This window comes from Phyllobates terribilis, unplaced genomic scaffold (genome assembly GCF_046119375.1).
Source record: "Phyllobates terribilis strain yellow unplaced genomic scaffold, ASM4611937v1 Scaffold_5__5_contigs__length_657084704, whole genome shotgun sequence".
NCBI classification, from domain to species: domain Eukaryota; kingdom Metazoa; phylum Chordata; class Amphibia; order Anura; family Dendrobatidae; genus Phyllobates; species Phyllobates terribilis.
Window position 1 is genome coordinate 83,944,695 of NW_027362765.1, and position 19,042 is coordinate 83,963,736.

Consider the following 19,042-nt stretch of genomic DNA (forward strand, 5'->3'; position numbering starts at 1 on the left):
CTTCATTCTTAGGATTTGTGGGGGTCCCTGGGAACATTCCTCTTGGTGACCCACAAATTGGAAATACCATATCATCATATACCGGATATACACTTTCCTCAGTAGCCAAAGTTGCACACCACCTGAAAATTTTTAGACTCATTGGCAATCCAGCCCAGTCCGGTATAACCAGTACATAGGGCAATAGTAGACATTTTACTCCAGATATAATTTTATATTAATATTGTATCACTTAATATTGAACAGAATTAAATATGCTGACACAGCATGAAGCCCATACACCGCCCTCCAATGTACAGCATGAACCCACACACCGCCCTCCAATGTACAGCAGGAGCCCACACACCGCCCTCCAATGTACAGCAGGAGCCCACACACCGCCCTCCAATGTACAGCAGGAGCCCACACACCGCCCTCCAATGTACAGCAGGAGCCCACACACATCCGCCCTCCAATGTACAGCAGGAGCCCACACACATCCGCCCTCCAATGTACAGCAGGAGCCCACACACATCCGCCCTCCAATGTACAGCAGGAGCCCACACACATCCGCCCTCCAATGTACAGCAGGAGCCCACACACATCCGCCCTCCAATGTACAGCAGGAGCCCACACACATCCGCCCTCCAATGTACAGCAGGAGCCCACACACATCCGCCCTCCAATGTACAGCAGGAGCCCACACACATCCGCCCTCCAATGTACAGCAGGAGCCCACACACATCCGCCCTCCATTGTACAGCAGGAGCCCACACACATCCGCCCTCCAATGTACAGCCGGAGCCCACACACATCCGCCCTCCAATGTACAGCAGGAGCCCACACACATCCGCCCTCCAATGTACAGCAGGAGCCCACACACATCCGCCCTCCAATGTACAGCAGGAGCCCACACACATCCGCCCTCCAATGTACAGCAGGAGCCCACACACATCCGCCCTCCAATGTACAGCAGGAGCCCACACACATCCGCCCTCCAATGTACAGCAGGAGCCCACACACATCCGCCCTCCAATGTACAGCAGGAGCCCACACACATCCGCCCTCCAATGTACAGCAGGAGCCCACACACATCCGCCCTCCAATGTACAGCAGGAGCCCCCACGCGGCCACCTATCCCACACAGATATATAAAACAAACAAAAATACATGCTCACCTCGCTTCCGTTCTATGCTGTGTTCACAGACGCTCCGCACAGCAGACGCGCTGTGATGTCATCGCGTCTGCTGTATCAGTTGCACTTGCTGAATGGTTAAACTATTATATTCACTGTTCTGTGTTTTCAGCCCTTCGCCGGGCTCCGTGTGCAGGCCGAACAAGAACAACCAGCGGGTCGCACTTTGCCCACGTATGCTCTAGACTTCTGGCATTAAACTTGAATTTGCAGGGTATTACTGGGGTGTGATGTATTGGTTTTCTTCATGGGATAAGTGAAGTCACCAGGTCAGGGGGTGTTTCAGAGTATAGGGCCCCATTTGTTATTTGCACCTCTATTGTATACTTTTTGGTGTTTTTAGCTGGTTTTTCATTTTGCGCCAGATTTTTCTTTTAATTTGCATCTTTTTTTAAGTCCTATATCTTCGTTGTTTTTCCTTAACCTTAGTCAATGCGGGCTTGGCTTTTGCTTTTCAGACATTTAATGATTTGCAACATTTTTGCTGAAATGTATTCCAGTACCCCCCCTCTCGCGGAGTGATTTTATGCATGCCTTAAATTTTTATTCAAATTTTGCATAATTTTAGCAGAACATGACACTTATTGCTTATTGTTGGGTTAAATGCAAAAATGAGCATTTTTTTATTTTGTGCAAAATTCATGAACCGTATATTTATTTTCAAATAATTTGACACAAAAAAAATTTAGTGCGTAACTCGACAAAAAAGGGACTTAAGCCCCCGCACACACCACAAATGATGAATTGTGGCCCAAGTGTGTTAACAGATTTGAGTTGGAAGTATTAAAGGAATATCCCGGTTTAAGCACATCATCACCTATCCTGTATTTGCTGGATCACTGTATGTTTTGAGGCACCTTGCTGGTCTAATTAAAGACTTGTCACTTGCCCCAAAAAATTAAATACATCGTAAAATATCTGAACTTCCTGATTCTGCCGCAGTTTTCCTTTTTGCGCTGCGTCTCTTCATTGCAAAGCTATTCACATTTGTCACTTGTGGAGCGCAGTATGTGAAATCTTTGCTTGCAGTCCAACATCGTGTTTCTTTCTGGAACTCGAAGGAAAGGAATTTTTCGGGGGTCTTGCTCATCTTTATCCACATTTTATGTGGCACAGTTGTAGAGCATGCCATAAAGAAGGTCAGGATAGTTCTGGTTCAGAAAAATATTAATGTGTTGACATTTCAAGGAAGACCAGGTACCAACTTAACATGCTAGATGAATGTGGTGCCAACAAGTTAACCTCTCCTTTTAGAGGGGCTTCTCTGTTTTTGACTAGCTTTAAAACAAAACAAAAAAAAACAGGTTTCTGTGCTTGAGACCTGAGTGATCAGCTGTGATCTGTGGAGAATCCTGGAAGTGCATGCTCAGTTTCTCTGCAGTGCCACCACAGGAGGAAAAAGGAATTACTTGGAGCTCATTCATAATAATGGGTTGTCTGTGTAATACAGGGTCCTCCAGAGAGACATCTATAATTGATCTTCCCTCTCGCCAACAGCTGAAGTTGCGTTACAGAAGACCCCCAGATTCAACTCTTTGGTAATAGTTATACATACAATGTTCCGTCACCTTTTTTCCTAGTTTAAATTAAAAAAAAAAAAATTGAGGTAAAGAATTGTCTAGTTGCCATATTTTGGACTTTCAGTGGGCAAATGTGCCCTCAGTGGTTACCAATGCTAAACTTTGGGTGGTTATATTCATTTGGAGAACCGTTTCTGGGGGGATGGTGCGAATAAGTGATCTGCAAAGTTCAATGAGATGATGTTATGGTTCTGTAGTGGTTTGGATGACACACACTGATAGGCTTCCTGGAGTTTTACAAGGGTCGAGCTGTGCCAGGAAAGAAGCAACAGGTGAAGTCATTAGTCACCCAGCTCTGTAATAATGGGAAGGCTATATCCAGTCTGATTACTAAGTACATCCCCTACTGTGAGACAGCAAAATCCAGACTCTCGCCCTAGTAGGATGTCTCCTGGGGAGTGGTAAAACGTGGCTTGTATTGATTGGGAAGTGCTAGTTTGTATGCAGTACCTATCACTGTTGGTAGTATTGTCCTCATTCCTAAATCACATACTAAATACTGGTATTCTGTTTTGGTTGTCCCTCCCACACATATAAAGGAATATAACTACTATAATGCTGCCCCCTATGTACAAGAATATAACTACTATAATACTGGTCCCTATGTACAAGAATATAGCTACTATAATACTGCCCCTATGTACATGAATATAACTACTATAATACTGCCCCCTATGTACAAGAATATAACTACTATAATACTGCTCCTATGTACAGGAATATAACTACTATAATGCTGCCCCCTATGTACAAGAATATAACTACTATAATGCTGCCCCCTATGTACAAGAATATAACTACTATAATGCTGCCCCTTTGTACAAGAATATAACTACTATAAGACTGCCCTAACTGTACAAGAATTTAACTACTATAATACTGCTCCTATGTGCAAGAATATAACTACTATAATACTGAGCCCTATGTACAAGAATATAACAATATAACTACTATAATACTGTCCCCTATGTACAAGAATATAACTACTATAATACTGCCCCTATGTACAAGAATATAACGACTATAATACTGCTCCCTATGTGCATGAATATAACTACTATACTACTTGCCCCTATGTACAAGAATATAACTACTATAAGACTGCCCTAACTGTACAAGAATATAACTACTATAATACTGCCCCTATGTACAAGAATATAACTACTATAATACTGCCCCTATGTACAAGAATATAACTACTATAATACTGCCTCTTATGTACAGGAATATAACTGCTATAATACTGCCCCTGTGTAAAAGATAATACAGGTTATATCTATATATAGTGGGGTATCTTCCGATTATGTTGGTGCCAGAATAATTTTGTGAAAAAGAAAATCACTTTTCTCTGTCTGAATTTCTGGTGACCAGGTATTGTTAGTTACATGATTTTGTGATTTTTTTTTTTTTTTTCCTGGACTGAATCTTTATATTTCTAGTTGGCGACCGATTAGTCTGCATGACTTGGTATCTCTAAGTCTATTGCGTGTGATATTGTCTGTTGACCCAATGTATCTAAGCTCGTCTTAACTGTTAGCACTCTGATTTTTGTCTTCTCTCCATAGGTGATTCCTAGAGACTCCTAGTCATAATGTCTCTGAGAGTGGGGCAGGATGACCCCGAGCGATACCTCTTTGTTGATCGAGATGTGGTCTACAATCCAGCCACGCAGGCTGACTGGACGGCCAAGAAGCTGGTGTGGGTGCCGTCCGAACGGCACGGGTTCGAGGCAGCCAGCATCAAGGAGGAGAAGGGTGACGAGGTGGTGGTGGAGCTAGCGGAGAATGGCAAGAAGGCAATGGTGAACAAAGATGACATCCAGAAGATGAACCCACCCAAGTTCTCCAAGGTGGAAGACATGGCGGAGCTGACGTGCCTCAACGAGGCCTCCGTCCTGCACAACCTAAAGGACAGATATTACTCGGGGCTCATCTATGTAAGTCAGAACTTTCTCCTTTTGTGACTGATATTATGTTCTTCTGAGTTTCCCAGGATTAGGAAATGGTTATTTTTTTGTTTGTGTAATTTAATCCCAGGGTCAGTTTAAAGGGATAAGCTATGCCATAAATGTCTCATAGATGCTGTTCCTATCTTGATATCAGGGCAGTGTAGTCCTCAGGCCGGGACACTTTTCTGAAATATGGGCTTAAAAGCTCGGAGCCCTTGGAAATAGTGACCACATTGAGGCATGAAGCGCTCTGTGGCTCCTAGTTAGTTACTCCCATCCAAAGGATAGTAATTACCGGATTAGTGGGGGGTCCTTTCAATGGTACCTCCACCGATTCTTGGATCGATGCCCTGTCTGAGTGGAGTGATGGCCCCTACATACATTCTTTATGGGAATGCTGGAGGTAGCCGAGTAATCCATTGGAGAATGAATGGAGCAGCCACCACTGTTTCCATCCCCGTTCTCGGTGGGGGTCCAAGGGGACTCATCGTTTGCATAGGTGATTACTTTTAATAATGGGAATAGCTCTTTAAGTGATATATATTTAATTATTTTAGATTTTTAAATATTTTTTATTTTTAACATATATCAGCTAAATACCTCTGCAGCCGCAACTTCCTCCCAAGGATTTTCGGAAACGTCTTTTTTTTTTTTTTTAGCATCAAATTAAACCAAATATTTACCGTCAGGGTCACGTCTGGGGGCTGTCAGATCCCGGCTGCTGTGGAGCTGCGGACTTTGTGCACTGACTGCCTTGTATTTCCAGGGTCACCTGGCTCTGATGGGTCCTCCAGTTGCTATCGGAGCCAAGTTCTCATCTGCAATCACATAAACAACCTTGTCATCTGCCCGGCCCAGGATTTCAAGCGGCTGTCAGCGCCGAGAGCTTTTTCCATGTAGAGGATTAGTCATTATTCCTTAGTGAATTTTGTCGTCATCATCTGGGAAAAGTAAGGGCTTAAAGGGATCCTGGCACTATAGTAAACTTTTTTTTTATTTACTGTGCTCCCTTTATAATGTGACTTAAATAGTAGCCATAAGTGTACCCATTAAATGGTTTCCCAAAGAGCATATGGGGCTGGAATCACGATCATCATCATGTCTGGCAGGGAGCGATCACATGACTTTTAGATGGGAGAGATCACATGATTTATAGCTGGGAGAGATTACACAACTTTACATTTTACCCCAGGCATGAGCATGAGACATGAGGGTAGTTTTAATGATAATGATTTCAGGGGACTTTTTAGTGGGACAAGCTTAAGCTGTGAGCACTGAACAGAGGGCAACTTTTGTAAGTGAGATAGCCTATTATGTGGATTTAAGGGGTTCTCTTTGTATAAAGAAATCTTTATAATTGGCAAGTAAACAGACCTCTCTAATGTCTCCTTGTTGGGACCGCCAGCGATCAATTGCGTTAAACATGACAATGTGTTCAGTTTCCCTGCAGTGCCCCCACATGGGAAATGAAGTATTACACTGTTCGTATTCACATCAATGGGTTGTGTATGTAACTCATGAAAGTCCTCCGGAACAGGGCTGTGGAGTCGGTAAGCCAAACCTCCAACTCCACAGCACTGCCTCTTTACTGAGCATGTACATAAATTGCAGCACAGATTCATCTCAACTAAAAACCGAGATCCTTAGATCAGGAATAGAACAGACATTTATAGGACATTTCATAACTTTCCCAAATCCTTATGAATAAATTTACAGCACATTCTCTATTGTACTACTGCACCCAATTGATTATATATTTTAGGAGACCGTCCGTTTTATACCGACTCTACTGGAATGGACTCCGACTCCACGGCCCTGCTCCGGAGAGAGAAGCGCTCTTTATAATTGCTTTTCACTCTGGACAAAAGATGGGATCCTTACCAGATTACCCCAGAATTCACTGCTGGGATATACAAAAGTTTTTTTTTTCTAAACTTAACTATCCCTTTAAAATGTCCACCCTCCCTTTGGATTTCTAGTAATACTCCATGCATTATTGAGCTGAGCTGCTGTCCCGGTCTCCTCTTTTTCTACGTACTTCTAATTGATACGTCTCTTCATTTCCTCCTCCATTACGTTTCCTTCCCCATATCCATTTTACGGATGTATGGTGAGCTTTCTGTGGGCAAGACATAGCAAGGACTCGGCCAAGGAATGGTCGTGGTCTGCCCGAGAATGCACTGTGTCAGAGGTAAGGAATGGAAGCAGTCATCGGGGCAGAGGAATGGCGAGCGTTTGCCAGGAGATAAGCCGCCAGGCGGAGACGCTGAACGCTATAGAAAGCAGACGTCTGTCACTTTTCTATTTCAGTCTGCGTCTGGAGGAATCCATGGAGAGTGCTTATCGGCAGCAGTAGATAAGCGGCCGCTCGCAGAGGGGCAGCATCACCTCCAAAATAACATTTCTTTACTATGACCTCATAAACCTGATGGGAAGGAGGACAGATGAAGTGGAACGTTCTCCTCTATGATCACCTTTTTGTCTTGCTTCGAGGGCATCTCCATTTCGAGTATCTTTATACATGATGTATTTAGCATACATGATTTGTAAAGGAAATTGGGTCCTTTTTTGGGTTCTGATTCTCAGAACCACGATGCTTTGTAGCTGGTGCTGCCTTCAGTTACTTCCTAGGCCTGGTGGAGTGTTTTTTTGGAAAGGGACTGGCCAGTTTGTGGTCAAATCCTGGACGATCTCATAAAAAGTTACTCATCAAATCAACTGATATCTATATTGATCAATTGATTGCTGAGGATCTTGCTTCAATCTTTCCAGCTATCAAGGAAAAGCTGCAGTGGCCACTACTGGAGAAATGTAGTATTGTATACTGCCACTGAACTACACAGCCAGGCTGGATCCATGATAGAAGGGGTTCGCGTGCAGCTGATATCCATATTGGCAAAGGGGTTATCTTATGAGACAGCCCTTCTAAGGTTTTGGCAAAAAATTTATTTATTTTTTTTTTTTTTACGTTTTAGAAACTTCTTGGCTGTGACCGTAGGGTTGAATAGAATACCAGTTTTTGTGAGGCTTTTTTTGTCAATTCCTTCTTCTGACTTCCTTCGACTTTTTGACTTTTTGTTTTGAAGACTTTTTTCTTAAATTCTGGGGGAACTAAAAACATCCTCTCAGATTGTTCATCTTGAAATCAAGTATCTGGTATGTGAGGAAACACTTTCATGTAGGTCTGGAGAAAAGGTGTTGTGTTTTTTTTTTTTTTTTTTTTTTGCCTCTTTGATCTTTTCATGGTTACCATTTTTATATCTGTATTGAAACGACTTTTCTCCCCTTTTTTTTTACCTTTTTTTCTATTAAGTTATCTGGTTTTGAAAAACTCTGATCAGCTTGTATGCCTCCCTTCTCCGCAGAAAAGTCTTGTCATGGTGAGCCCTTCTGGTCAGTGGGGGAACCACAATGTAAATATTTGGTTTTCCTTTAGCACCCCCGCTGGGTATAAAAAGTATCGCAGCTTCCAGTCCTCCAGTGCCAGGTGCATCCCAATTGAGGGCATTAATTAGCAAGTCCTGTCAGCATATAGAAAGGGTATAAGTCAAGCTTCTCTTAAAGGGATGTTAATATACCAGCATGGGATGTTATGACAGCAGCACCCATCCCCCCCATTTTCTGTATTACATCTTGCAATTTTGGCATCTGCATTTGGCTCTTCTAAATATATAAAAAGTTGGACTGTGGCTAAGCAGCTTCTCCAAAAAGAAAAGAAGTGGAAAAAAAGTTTTGCAATACTTAAATATGTAGCCTGATTAAACTAAAAAAAAAGTAACTTATTTTCACCGGACAACCCCTTTATCACCTATCATTGGGGTCTCAAATCTTGGGGTTCGCTTTGATTGGCAGAACCGCTCCACTCAGTCTTTATGGTGCTGTTGAGAGCTGCGCTCATCTTTTTTTCGACAGCCCCTTAGAAAATGAAGTGTGTCAGTTTGACATTTTATAACAGGGATAGAACCGGCTACTTGGAATTGTTGGTGGGAGGTATGGGGGGTCACAGTCTGATTCCTGAAAATTCCTCAGGATTCTTAAAACAGCTCTGGGTGTGACTGGAGTATAGAATGTTTGGAATTGCTTTTTATGCAATTTCCCAACTCCTCTACCCAAAGATTAAGTTGTAAAATGCACATTCTTACCTCAGCCCACAGTGATCATAGTCCATCCCTATACTTATCTGCGGGGTACTTCTGGACGTCCTCCGCACACAACCACAGTCCTTCCCTTTTTAGCCACAGATATGTCAGGGTGAGGTTCGGCACTTCCTGCTTGCAGAGATTTGAGAATTGCACGCCTGTCTGTGTGACATGAAGACAGCACAGAATGACCTATGTCGAGGAGGGAAGTCACATTTGTGTATCAGTTACCAGATGCAGAACAATAGGGGGTCTCCCACAACCCCCTCCATCTTTATGCCTCCTTTTCTGCTCTCATTTAGGTTTACACCACTTATAAGTGCAAAACAGACTGAGGACCAGTATATAGAGGGCCCCTTAGCCAAATCTCCTTGAAGCTCCCTTGGACATGACGTCTGAGGTCTTGGCATCTGGGCATCCCTGGGTTGGCCCCTGTCGCAGGCCGCGGGCGGGTAAGGTGGGGGTTGGCCCCTGTCGCAGGCCGCGGGCGGGTAAGGTGGGGGTTGGCCCCTGTCGCAGGCCGCGGGCGGGTAAGGTGGGGGTTGGCCCCTGTCGCAGGCCGCGGGCGGGTAAGGGGTGGGGGGACTGGCCCCTGTCGCAGGCCGCGGGCGGGTAAGGGGTGGGGGGACTGGCCCCTGTCGCAGGCCGCGGGCGGGTAAGGGGTGGGGGGACTGGCCCCTGTCGCAGGCCGCGGGCGGGTAAGGGGTGGGGGGGCTGGCCCCTGTCGCAGGCCGCGGGAGGGTAAGGGGTGGGGGGGCTGGCCCCTGTCGCAGGCCGCGGGAGGGTAAGGGGTGGGGGGGCTGGCCCCTGTCGCAGGCCGCGGGAGGGTAAGGGGTGGGGGGGCTGGCCCCTGTCGCAGGCTGCGGGAGGGTAAGGGGGGGGGGGGTTTGGCCCCTGTCGAAGGCGAACTAATTGGAAAGAGAGCAGATTTGAATGTCAATCACTTTGTGTCAATGATACAGGAATATAGTCTGCCTGGTGTGACCAAGCCAATTGATCTCCAGCCGCACTTTCTCTGACTACGGCCTCCCAGGGTTGACCCTTCTTGGAGCGCCCCCTGGAGACTTTCCGGTTATATCCAGAAGCTGCCGTGATTAGGCCTGCTCACAATGAATCCTGCCTAGTCTGTCTCTACTCTAGTCACATCTACAGCTGCATTCACAATGCCCCTTATCTTCCTGTTGTGGAATCTTTGGTGACAGTTCTGTTCTGTCCAAGCTGTCTACTCACACGTCTTACAGAATCCAGGATCCTTGCTGCAGCTTTAGAGGTGACTGGAGTGTGCAGTGGTGATGTTCAAGATTAATAAAGTTGAAAGAAAAATTTGCAACGAGCAAATCCCATCCTGATCTTGGGCAGGACCTAGTTTAAGGCCTGGGATGCAAAGCAATCATAGATCCTAAAAATGGGGAAAGGTTAAAATATTGTTTAAATTAGAAAATTGCAGACGTTTTTTTTCCAGAGGTTCATAGACGACCTCATCCCATCATCTGGGTGAATCGCTCCCTTGGGTTCGGAGGACGGTCTGATTCTTGGGTCATATTCTCATCATAGACCATAAAAGGCTGGCGATTTATAGCGGACTCTCGGCTCCATCATTTTGCTGTCTGCCGTAGCCGTGTGGCCTCCATTAATATCCCAGTCTATGTCATTGGCCTAATCCCGATGATCGTCTTTGTTCCAGGCGCGATTCCAGCTCTGAAGTACATAGTAAATCTTCCACAGCTCCGTACTGGCAGACGGGGTGAAGTATCAATCCAGTATTCCCAATCTGGCGGTGGTGGGCTTCGGTGGGTGAGAGCCGTGTGGTGGTATGTGTGTGTGTCCTTGGCGCGGCGCCAGGATACGACACATTCCAGCATTCCTCGCTGATATACGGCTTCCCTCCACTCTCTCCGCACATTCCTGATTCAATATGTGTTTATTTCCCTTACTGCAGAAACCATTCATCATCGGGGACTCATCGATGATTGATTCCTATTTAAAGGGCCAGTCCCCCTCTAACATATAGAGTCCTATAAGGGCCGACCACGTGTAAAGTATCACCATCTGCATCAATAACCAAATATATACAAACATATATATTTATATATTATCTATGTAGTATTTATATATTTTAATCTATAGGTATGTATGTGTGTGTAATATATATACATTGGACAGCTCCTTTAATTGCCATCTGGATGCAGATATTGACGTGGCTGGGATTCGCATCTATACACGTTTCTTGTGACATCACTAATAGAAATTAGATCTGATGTCATTCCTTACTGGTTTTTACATTTGTGATGTGCATTAAAGAGACTTTTACAGATTTCATCTATTGTTTCTATTCTGGTAGGTTTCCTTTAAATGCTGTTTTTGTTTTTTTTTTTTACTTCCTTTCTTCTGATCCCTTGTGTGCCTCTGAGACCCCCGCAGGTAAACTTCCTTTTAGGAAGCACAGACATCCTGAATAGTGACTTCAAAAAATGCCTCCTGTCCCTTTAAAAATCGGCGAGATCAGCAGTTGTTCCTGCGGGGCCGTGGCAACTACTCCGGAGCAATGGTGACACATGCAGTCGCCCAGTCACTGTATAATGGGGGATCTCTACTGTCTGCAAATGGGACCAGTCCTGTAGCAGACCTGACAGCTGATGGATATAATGTGGTCTTACAGACTTCATTACTGGACCCGTTCGTTCCTGTATAGGTGGAGTTCTCCTTTAAATGGTCGGCTTTGGACCTTCCTCTTCAATAATCACTGTCCCTTGATCTTTTCTTGACATTTTTCCAAAAAGGAGGGTTCCTCTCTCTTGCTGTATTTCTCAGTGCTTTATTTGGTGCCAAAACCAACAAACCTGGCAATATAGGGTGTCGTGGGGCCTGTATGTTAAACAGCGGGGCTGACAGTCTTCAGAGGGTTTCCTGAATGTAATCTCTGCAGCTCATTGCTTCTGTGCTGGAATGTCAGGAAACACACAGACTGTGGGGAGGTGGGTGCAAAAATGTGGAGCCCACTCGGCGGCGGGTACCACCACTTTTCTTAGAGGGTCAGTAGAATGAACATTTAAAGCCACATTTGTGTGTGAAACCCAAATCTGAGCCTGACGAGGGGGCGGAGGTTCTTATTTGGTGCTGTGTATATTTGGCCTTATGGAGATAAGGAACCATGTAAAACTCCGCCACAGTCCTGGTGGTCCAAACCTACATGGGTGGTATCTCAATCCAGTGTTACATGCATTGACAGTTTAAAATGAAAGCTTGACCATTGAAATATAATGCATTTTTGTAACTTTTTATTAGACTTCATTTCAGATTTTCAAGACCTCTGCTTGCAGTCGGTGAAAGGGAACTTTCTTCTTTACATTCCTGGTGGTTAGGGATAATTCAGTCTTCGAATCTAAATTTTACATTTGGTGACAGCAAGCGGAGATCTTGAAAATGAGAAACTGAAATTCATTGGTAGAGGATCCCTTTAAGCATCTGCTGTGGATCTTTATAGGCTTGGTGTCCTGCTGCTTCTCGTGGTACTCTCCGTCCCCCTCCCCACATTTCAGAAACTATATTTAGTCACTGTGCACCTGCCTGTGCCCCCCACCCTCTATTCTGTTCTGTCCCCTCTTCCGCACGTGCGCCCATATACAATGGCCCTTCCTGCACACCTGGCCACACATCCTCCATCCCCCATCGTCAGATGGCCGGTGATGGGGCAGCAGGCTCTGCTACATCGGGCTCTGCTACATCGCAGACGTAAACACATGTTTCACTTTCGGTAACCCGCGGTTTATAGAGCAGGAATTCCTCTGTAATTATCCCCCTCCTGACGCCCGGGCTCCTGAAGACGACTCGTTACTCACGGCACTAACGAGGGACAAATTAAATCTGCCATAAAACAGCGCCATTCCACTTTCCTGGAAATTACGGCATGGCGTCCGGCCACTGTAGGGGGAAACAGCTCTGCCATCCACACCTGCAGACAGTGCATGCATTAATAAAAATGGAGACCCGGCCTAAGATGAAATAAAGTCTGGCTTTGTGGTTGTCATGGCACAAATCTAAAATCTGACCCGCGGCGCAATCATTAACAATAAATTTCTAATATTCCACTTATTACCTGATGTGACTGCAGTGACGCGGCCGCTATGTGATACAGTGTTATATATATCACACTGGTGCGGGTTTTGTCATCCTTATTTTATTGCGGTTGTGTGAACAAGGCCTTATGGGAGATTTAGAGGATTAGGGCTCCTGATGGGTAGTTGTCACCGTGGTAACTGAGCCATAACTCCTACCTTGCAGTTATCACCTTGGTAACGGAGCCTTTGGTTGCTGGTAGCTATCACCATGGAAACTGAGGCCTAGCTGTTGACTTGTAGTTATCAGCCTGGTAGCTAAGGAGCCAGAAGTAGCTGGTCACTGAGTCTTTGCTGCATTCTGTTAATTATCTCCATGGTAACTGAGCCGTTACTAGTTGCTGGTAGTGATCACCATGGTAACTAAGTGGTGGGTAGTGATCACCGCGGTAAATGAGCCTTTACTGGTTGTTGTTGCCATGGTAGCTGAGGTGTTATGGATGGAAGGTAGTTATCACCATGGTAACAGAGCCATATATTGTGATGTGTACTTATCACCACGGGAATTGAGCCTGTACTTGCGGTCGGTAGTTGTCACTTAGGTTACTGACACCATGGTCACTAATATACTAGCATAATCGGGCATTATTCTCCTAACTTAGGCCTTACTGGTTGCCAGGCACAGTTACCACTCTAATAGAGCCATAAATGCCCATGTCCAGATGATCCCCTCTTCTGTACCCCATTCTGTGCCGTGTCTTCCTGGGCACCGAGCCGCTGCCCTCTCTGCAGAATTTTCTTTGGCCACTGATCGCGTGACCGGGTACCATACAGCCGCTCCTCATGACTTCGGCTGTGTTATATCCCCGCTGTCACCCGGTACGAGTCGCCCGTTCCCACATGTCGCCGGGCCTGTCGTGATGGAGAAGGAATTCTCTGAGTAAACACGTAGGAATCGCAGCGAGTTTTCCCAGCAGAGCTGAGGGGTCGTGTCATTGGAGACTGAATACACCCCCATCATTCCTTTTTTGGGGTGACGGATGGGAGGGGGTTACTGACACCATTTTATAGGGTTCTTAAAGAATGAGAACATGGTATGACATTACTATTTGTGGTTTTACATGGAACTGCTGGTATAGAATGGCACTAAATATGCCGTGGACCTGTGGTCACTTGGTCTCCCCTCCCAGAATGCTCCAGGGTGTCCAAATTTTTTATTGTAGTGGCCTCTCCCTTTAAGTGACTGTGCTGGACTTGTGGAAGGAAGATAAGGGAGAAGTGGGAGCCTCACATGCCATGGATGTGGCCAGGGGTTTTTCAGCATGTGGGCCTCTGCGTGTGCAGTAACAATGGAGGTGTGTGTGGGTTTTTTTGTGAAAACTTTTCTGAATTTTAATTTATCACTAAACCAGGTGCAAGTTTTTAAAATAAAAAAAACAAATACCCAGACATCTCTCCTACCCACAGGATCCCATGTCTCGACTCTCTGCATGACAGCAATGAGGAGGAGCTTACAGTGTCAGTGGGCTACCACCCATCAATGAGGAGGAGCTTACAGTGTCAGTGGGCTACCACCCATCAATGGGGAGGAGCTTACGGTGTCAGTGGGCTACCACCCAGCAATGAGGAGGAGCTTACGGTGTCAGTGGGCTACCACCCAGCTATGAGGAGGAGCTTACGGTGTCAGTGGGCTACCACCCAGCAATGAGGAGGAGCTTACGGTATCAGTGGGCTACCACCCAGCAATGAGGAGGAGCTTAGTGTCAGTGGGCTACCGCACAGCAATGAGGAGGAGCTTAGTGTCAGTAGGCTACCGCACAGCAATGAGGAGCTTACAGTGACAGTGGGCATGTGGGTTACCAGTTCATTAAAAGTCTACAGGACTGATGTAGATAGTGAGCACACTTGAAGTAACATTGTGACTAGTCCTGATTGTAAATCCATTTGGTGTGTACAGCTCGTAAGCGCACCCATGTGTCTCCATGGTTACAAATATCAAAGACTGACCTACACCTCCAAACAGAACAAGACAAGTGTGTTCTGTTTGGAGGTGCTGGTCAGTCTTTTTGATATTGGTAGTAAACGCCCTCTGACTGAGCACTCTACCCATCAGCCTAAGGCATTTTTATTTAGAGCTGATCCTACCTGCCCTTTAAAATTGTGGGCTTTTAGCCCAGGAGAGCCATCCCACTGGGGTCCCAACAAAGGGGTACACCTTGTTGCTGGCTGTTGGGCACTAGGTACCTTCATTTTATGCATCTTCTATAGCCGTAATGCAGTTCTAATTTCATATATTCAATGTTCGCATATTATAGCATTTCAGAGTGCAGCTGTTTTTTCTCAGCTCCATGGGTACAGACTACAAACACTTGACCGCAGGGTTAAACTACACAGGGTTGGTTTATAGTCTGCAACCATGGAGACACATAAGTATGCCTAGGACCCATATACAGCAAAACTGTGCAGAATCAACCGGTATAGAGTTGGTTTGAAGTCTGGTGCCATAGAGGCACATAGGTGTACATAGGAACTGTATACACAGTGCAGGATTAAACTACACATTTTTGGTTTGTAGTCTGTAACTATGGAGGTCCATTGGTGTGCATAGCTGCTGTATACACAAAACGGTTTTAGGACCAAACTACACATGGCTAGTTTGTTGCCTCTTACCATGAAGAAACAGTTCTGCATAGGAGCTGTATACATAAAACAGTGTAAGATGGGACTATACAATGCTTATTTGTAGTCTGTTACCATGGAGGCATGTAGATCTGCATAGGAGCTGTATACACAAAATGGTGCAGGATCAATTTACAAGGGTTTGGTTTTGTAGTGTGCAGCCATAGAGAAACCCAAGTCTGCATAGTAGCGCTAGTGTGCAGGATCAGACTACACAAGATTAGTCTGCAACCATGGGGACACACGAGTCTGCATTGGAGCTGCATACACCAAACAGATCTTTAATCAAGCCTATTTTGTAAAATTGTTGCTTCTCCCCTTTTAAGATGAGGGCACTTAGACAAAGTAGAAAACCCACACCCTCCCCAAAAGTGTAAATTAGTTGCCCCACCCTCATTCTCCTTCCTGTTTATTAGTGTGGGCTGCTGAATGGCTGAGAACAGAGGGGAGGGGCAAACATAACGTTTTTTTGTCACCTGGTGGACACTTTGGGTATTACTTAAACACAATAGTGCTGCTGATGCAGTAGAATATTTTTTTCCCGGTTTGATATCTTAATTCCAATTATATGGAGTTAATGGCGTGTTTTATTCCTGTTATCATCGCCGCACATGCGGGCAGGGTATTAGTTATTTACTATAAATGAGATTTTTAATTACGGTTATTTTCTGTCTCTCCGTCTAGACTTACTCCGGGTTATTCTGTGTGGTGATCAACCCCTACAAGAACCTCCCTATCTATTCAGAAAATATCATTGAGATGTACCGGGGGAAGAAGCGCCATGAGATGCCGCCACACATCTATGCCATATCAGAGTCTGCCTACCGCTGCATGCTGCAAGGTGAGTCCACGGATCGAAGGTACCGAAGATTAAGAAACGGCGCCACTCCTGTCCAAAGGTTGTTAGTGATATTGCAGATCCGCTCCATTGACTTGAATGTGGCTGAGCTGCAATACCAGACCCAACCTGTGGACAAGGTTGGCGCTGCTTTTAGTTAAAAGCTGCCATGTTTTTAGTCTTTCTCTTTAAAAGACCTCCCCACTGCTTTAAAAGGGTGTCTAACTGGGTACATTGCCCTTTAAATATGGATGAGAGGTCTAAAATCTGCTATTAAAAGCAAAGGTATAACGCTTTACCTTCCCTTATACTCCAGTCTCATTCAGTGCTGCCGTCCTGTTAGCTCTCAGGTTGCAGATCGTGACTCTTTCTGCACAATTGTGTTGGAGAACATGATAAATGCGTCTTGTCGGGCTATCATCCTATCTCAGCGGCTTTAGATATTTATCTATTAATTCGTTTCCCGTCTGGGCCGACATGCGCAGCGTTCCAGCGTCTGTTTACCGTCACGGGGGAATATTTTGGCGCTCGCACACCACATGTGTATACATTCTGCTGTTTGTGGAATTTTAATGTATATCGCCCTGTATAAACAGCGGGCATCTGTGTGTGTAGTTACCGTCACGTCATCTTGTCTTACATGTCAAGAGGCAGAAGCGTGATCGGGTGCATTTTTACTAGGCTTGATCTCTCTAACTGCAGCACAGAGTATTTGAGTACAATTTTCAGTGTATTGGTGAAGCTATACATTTAAGGAACTTTTCATGACGCATTGTGAAGGTGAACAAGCCCATAAGATCGTTCTGATCATTGCCCGTGTAAACATGGCAACGATCAGCAAAAAAAAATCTAGCATTGATCGACAATATGGAAGAGTTTTGGGAATTCATGATGGTAGACGATTCTTGCGGTGAATGGACGTCTATTGGGCGCCAGTCGACCTGCTGTAACATCAATTTCCCTTCATTACTATCTTTACACACACAGTAATGGTGAATATATTTTACATCCTAAAATGTTTCTTAAAGGGGTTGTCCCATAAGCAACATTTCAACTCCCCACTGGGGGCCTGACTGCTGAGGCCCCCAATGATTGCAAGAACGGGGGTTCCCAAAGTTCATTATGTGATTTGGAGCTGTAGTGAACATTTCTGATCGCCATTCCTATAGATGGTTAAAGGAGCAGAGGTCGCACATGCTCAGTACTGCGTTTATACAGAGGTACTTTAAACCACACACACACCCATCCCCCATTTCCAGGATCAGCGGGGGGGCTCCGAAGCCAGCCCCACAGCGTTCAACTGTCCTGTGGATATGTGACAATTGTTTGAGACAACCCCTGAAAGAGACACTCCCAAGCTAAATAGATATATTATATCTACGGAAGGAGCCAGAACAGCTAAATGAAAAAATATTATATCTAGAGGCGAAGCAAGTCAAATATCATGTTATCTGTACTGCAGGGGCGGAGCAAGCTAAGCGCGTACAGTGATATGTGCAGGGGGCGGAGCAAGCTAAGCGCGTACAGTGATATGTGCAGGGGGCGGAGCAAGCCAAGCGCGTACAGTGATATGTGCAGGGGGCGGAGCAAGCCAAGCGCGTACAGTGATATGTGCAGGGGGCGGAACAAGCCGAGCGCGTACAGTGATATGTGCAGGGGGCGGAACAAGCCGAGCGCGTACAGTGATATGTGCAGGGGGCGGAACAAGCCGAGCGCGTACAGTGATATGTGCAGGGGGCGGAACAAGCCGAGCGCGTACAGTGATATGTGCAGGGGGTGGAGCAAGCCGAGCGCGTACAGTGATATGTGCAGGGGGCGGAGCAAGCTGAGCGCGTACAGTGATATGTGCAGGGGGCGGAGCAAGCCGAGCGCGTACAGTGATATGTGCAGGGGGCGGAGCAAGCCAAGCGCGTACAGTGATATGTGCAGGGGGCGGAGCAAGCCAAGCGCATAGTGATATGTGCAGGGGGCGGAGCAAACTGAGCGCATACAGTGATATGTGCAGGGGGCGGAGCAAGCCAAGCGCGTACAGTGATATGTGCAGGGGGCGGAGCAAGCCAAGCGCATAGTGATATGTGCAGGGGGCGGAGCAAACTGAGCGCGTACAGTGATATGTGCAGGTGGCGGAGCAAGCCGAGCGCGTACAGTGATATGTGCAGGGGGCGGAGCAAGCCAAGCGCATACAGTGATATGTGCAGGGGGCGGAGCAAGCCGAGCGCATACAGTGATATGTGCAGGGGGCGGAGCAAACTGAGCGCATACAGTGATATGTGCAGGGGGCGGAGCAAGCCAAGCGCGTACAGTGATATGTGCAGGGGGCGGAGCAAGCCAAGCGCATAGTGATATGTGCAGGGGGCGGAGCAAACTGAGCGCGTACAGTGATATGTGCAGGTGGCGGAGCAAGCCGAGCGCGTACAGTGATATGTGCAGGGGGCGGAGCAAGCCAAGCGCATACAGTGATATGTGCAGGGGGCGGAGCAAGCCGAGCGCATACAGTGATATGTGCAGGGGGCGGAGCAAGCCGAGCGCGTACAGTAATATGTGCAGGGGGCGGAGCAAGCCGAGCGCGTACAGTAATATGTGCTGGGGGCAGAGCAAGCTGAGCGCATACAGTGATATGTGCAGGGG

General features: G+C 46.1%; 1 protein-coding gene across 3 annotated transcripts in view; it reads left to right on the top strand.

Moving 5' to 3' along the window:
• Positions 1-19,042, top strand: part of MYH10 (myosin heavy chain 10) — a 72,137-nt gene that overhangs the window by 6,905 nt on the left and 46,190 nt on the right. For all 3 annotated transcript variants that reach the window (XM_073682473.1, XM_073682474.1, XM_073682476.1), the window contains exons 2-3: positions 4,321-4,691; positions 16,261-16,417. In XM_073682473.1, coding sequence (XP_073538574.1) covers positions 4,347-4,691; positions 16,261-16,417 — 502 coding nt within the window. In that variant the 5' untranslated portion in view covers positions 4,321-4,346. The remainder of the gene's footprint in view (positions 1-4,320; positions 4,692-16,260; positions 16,418-19,042) is intronic.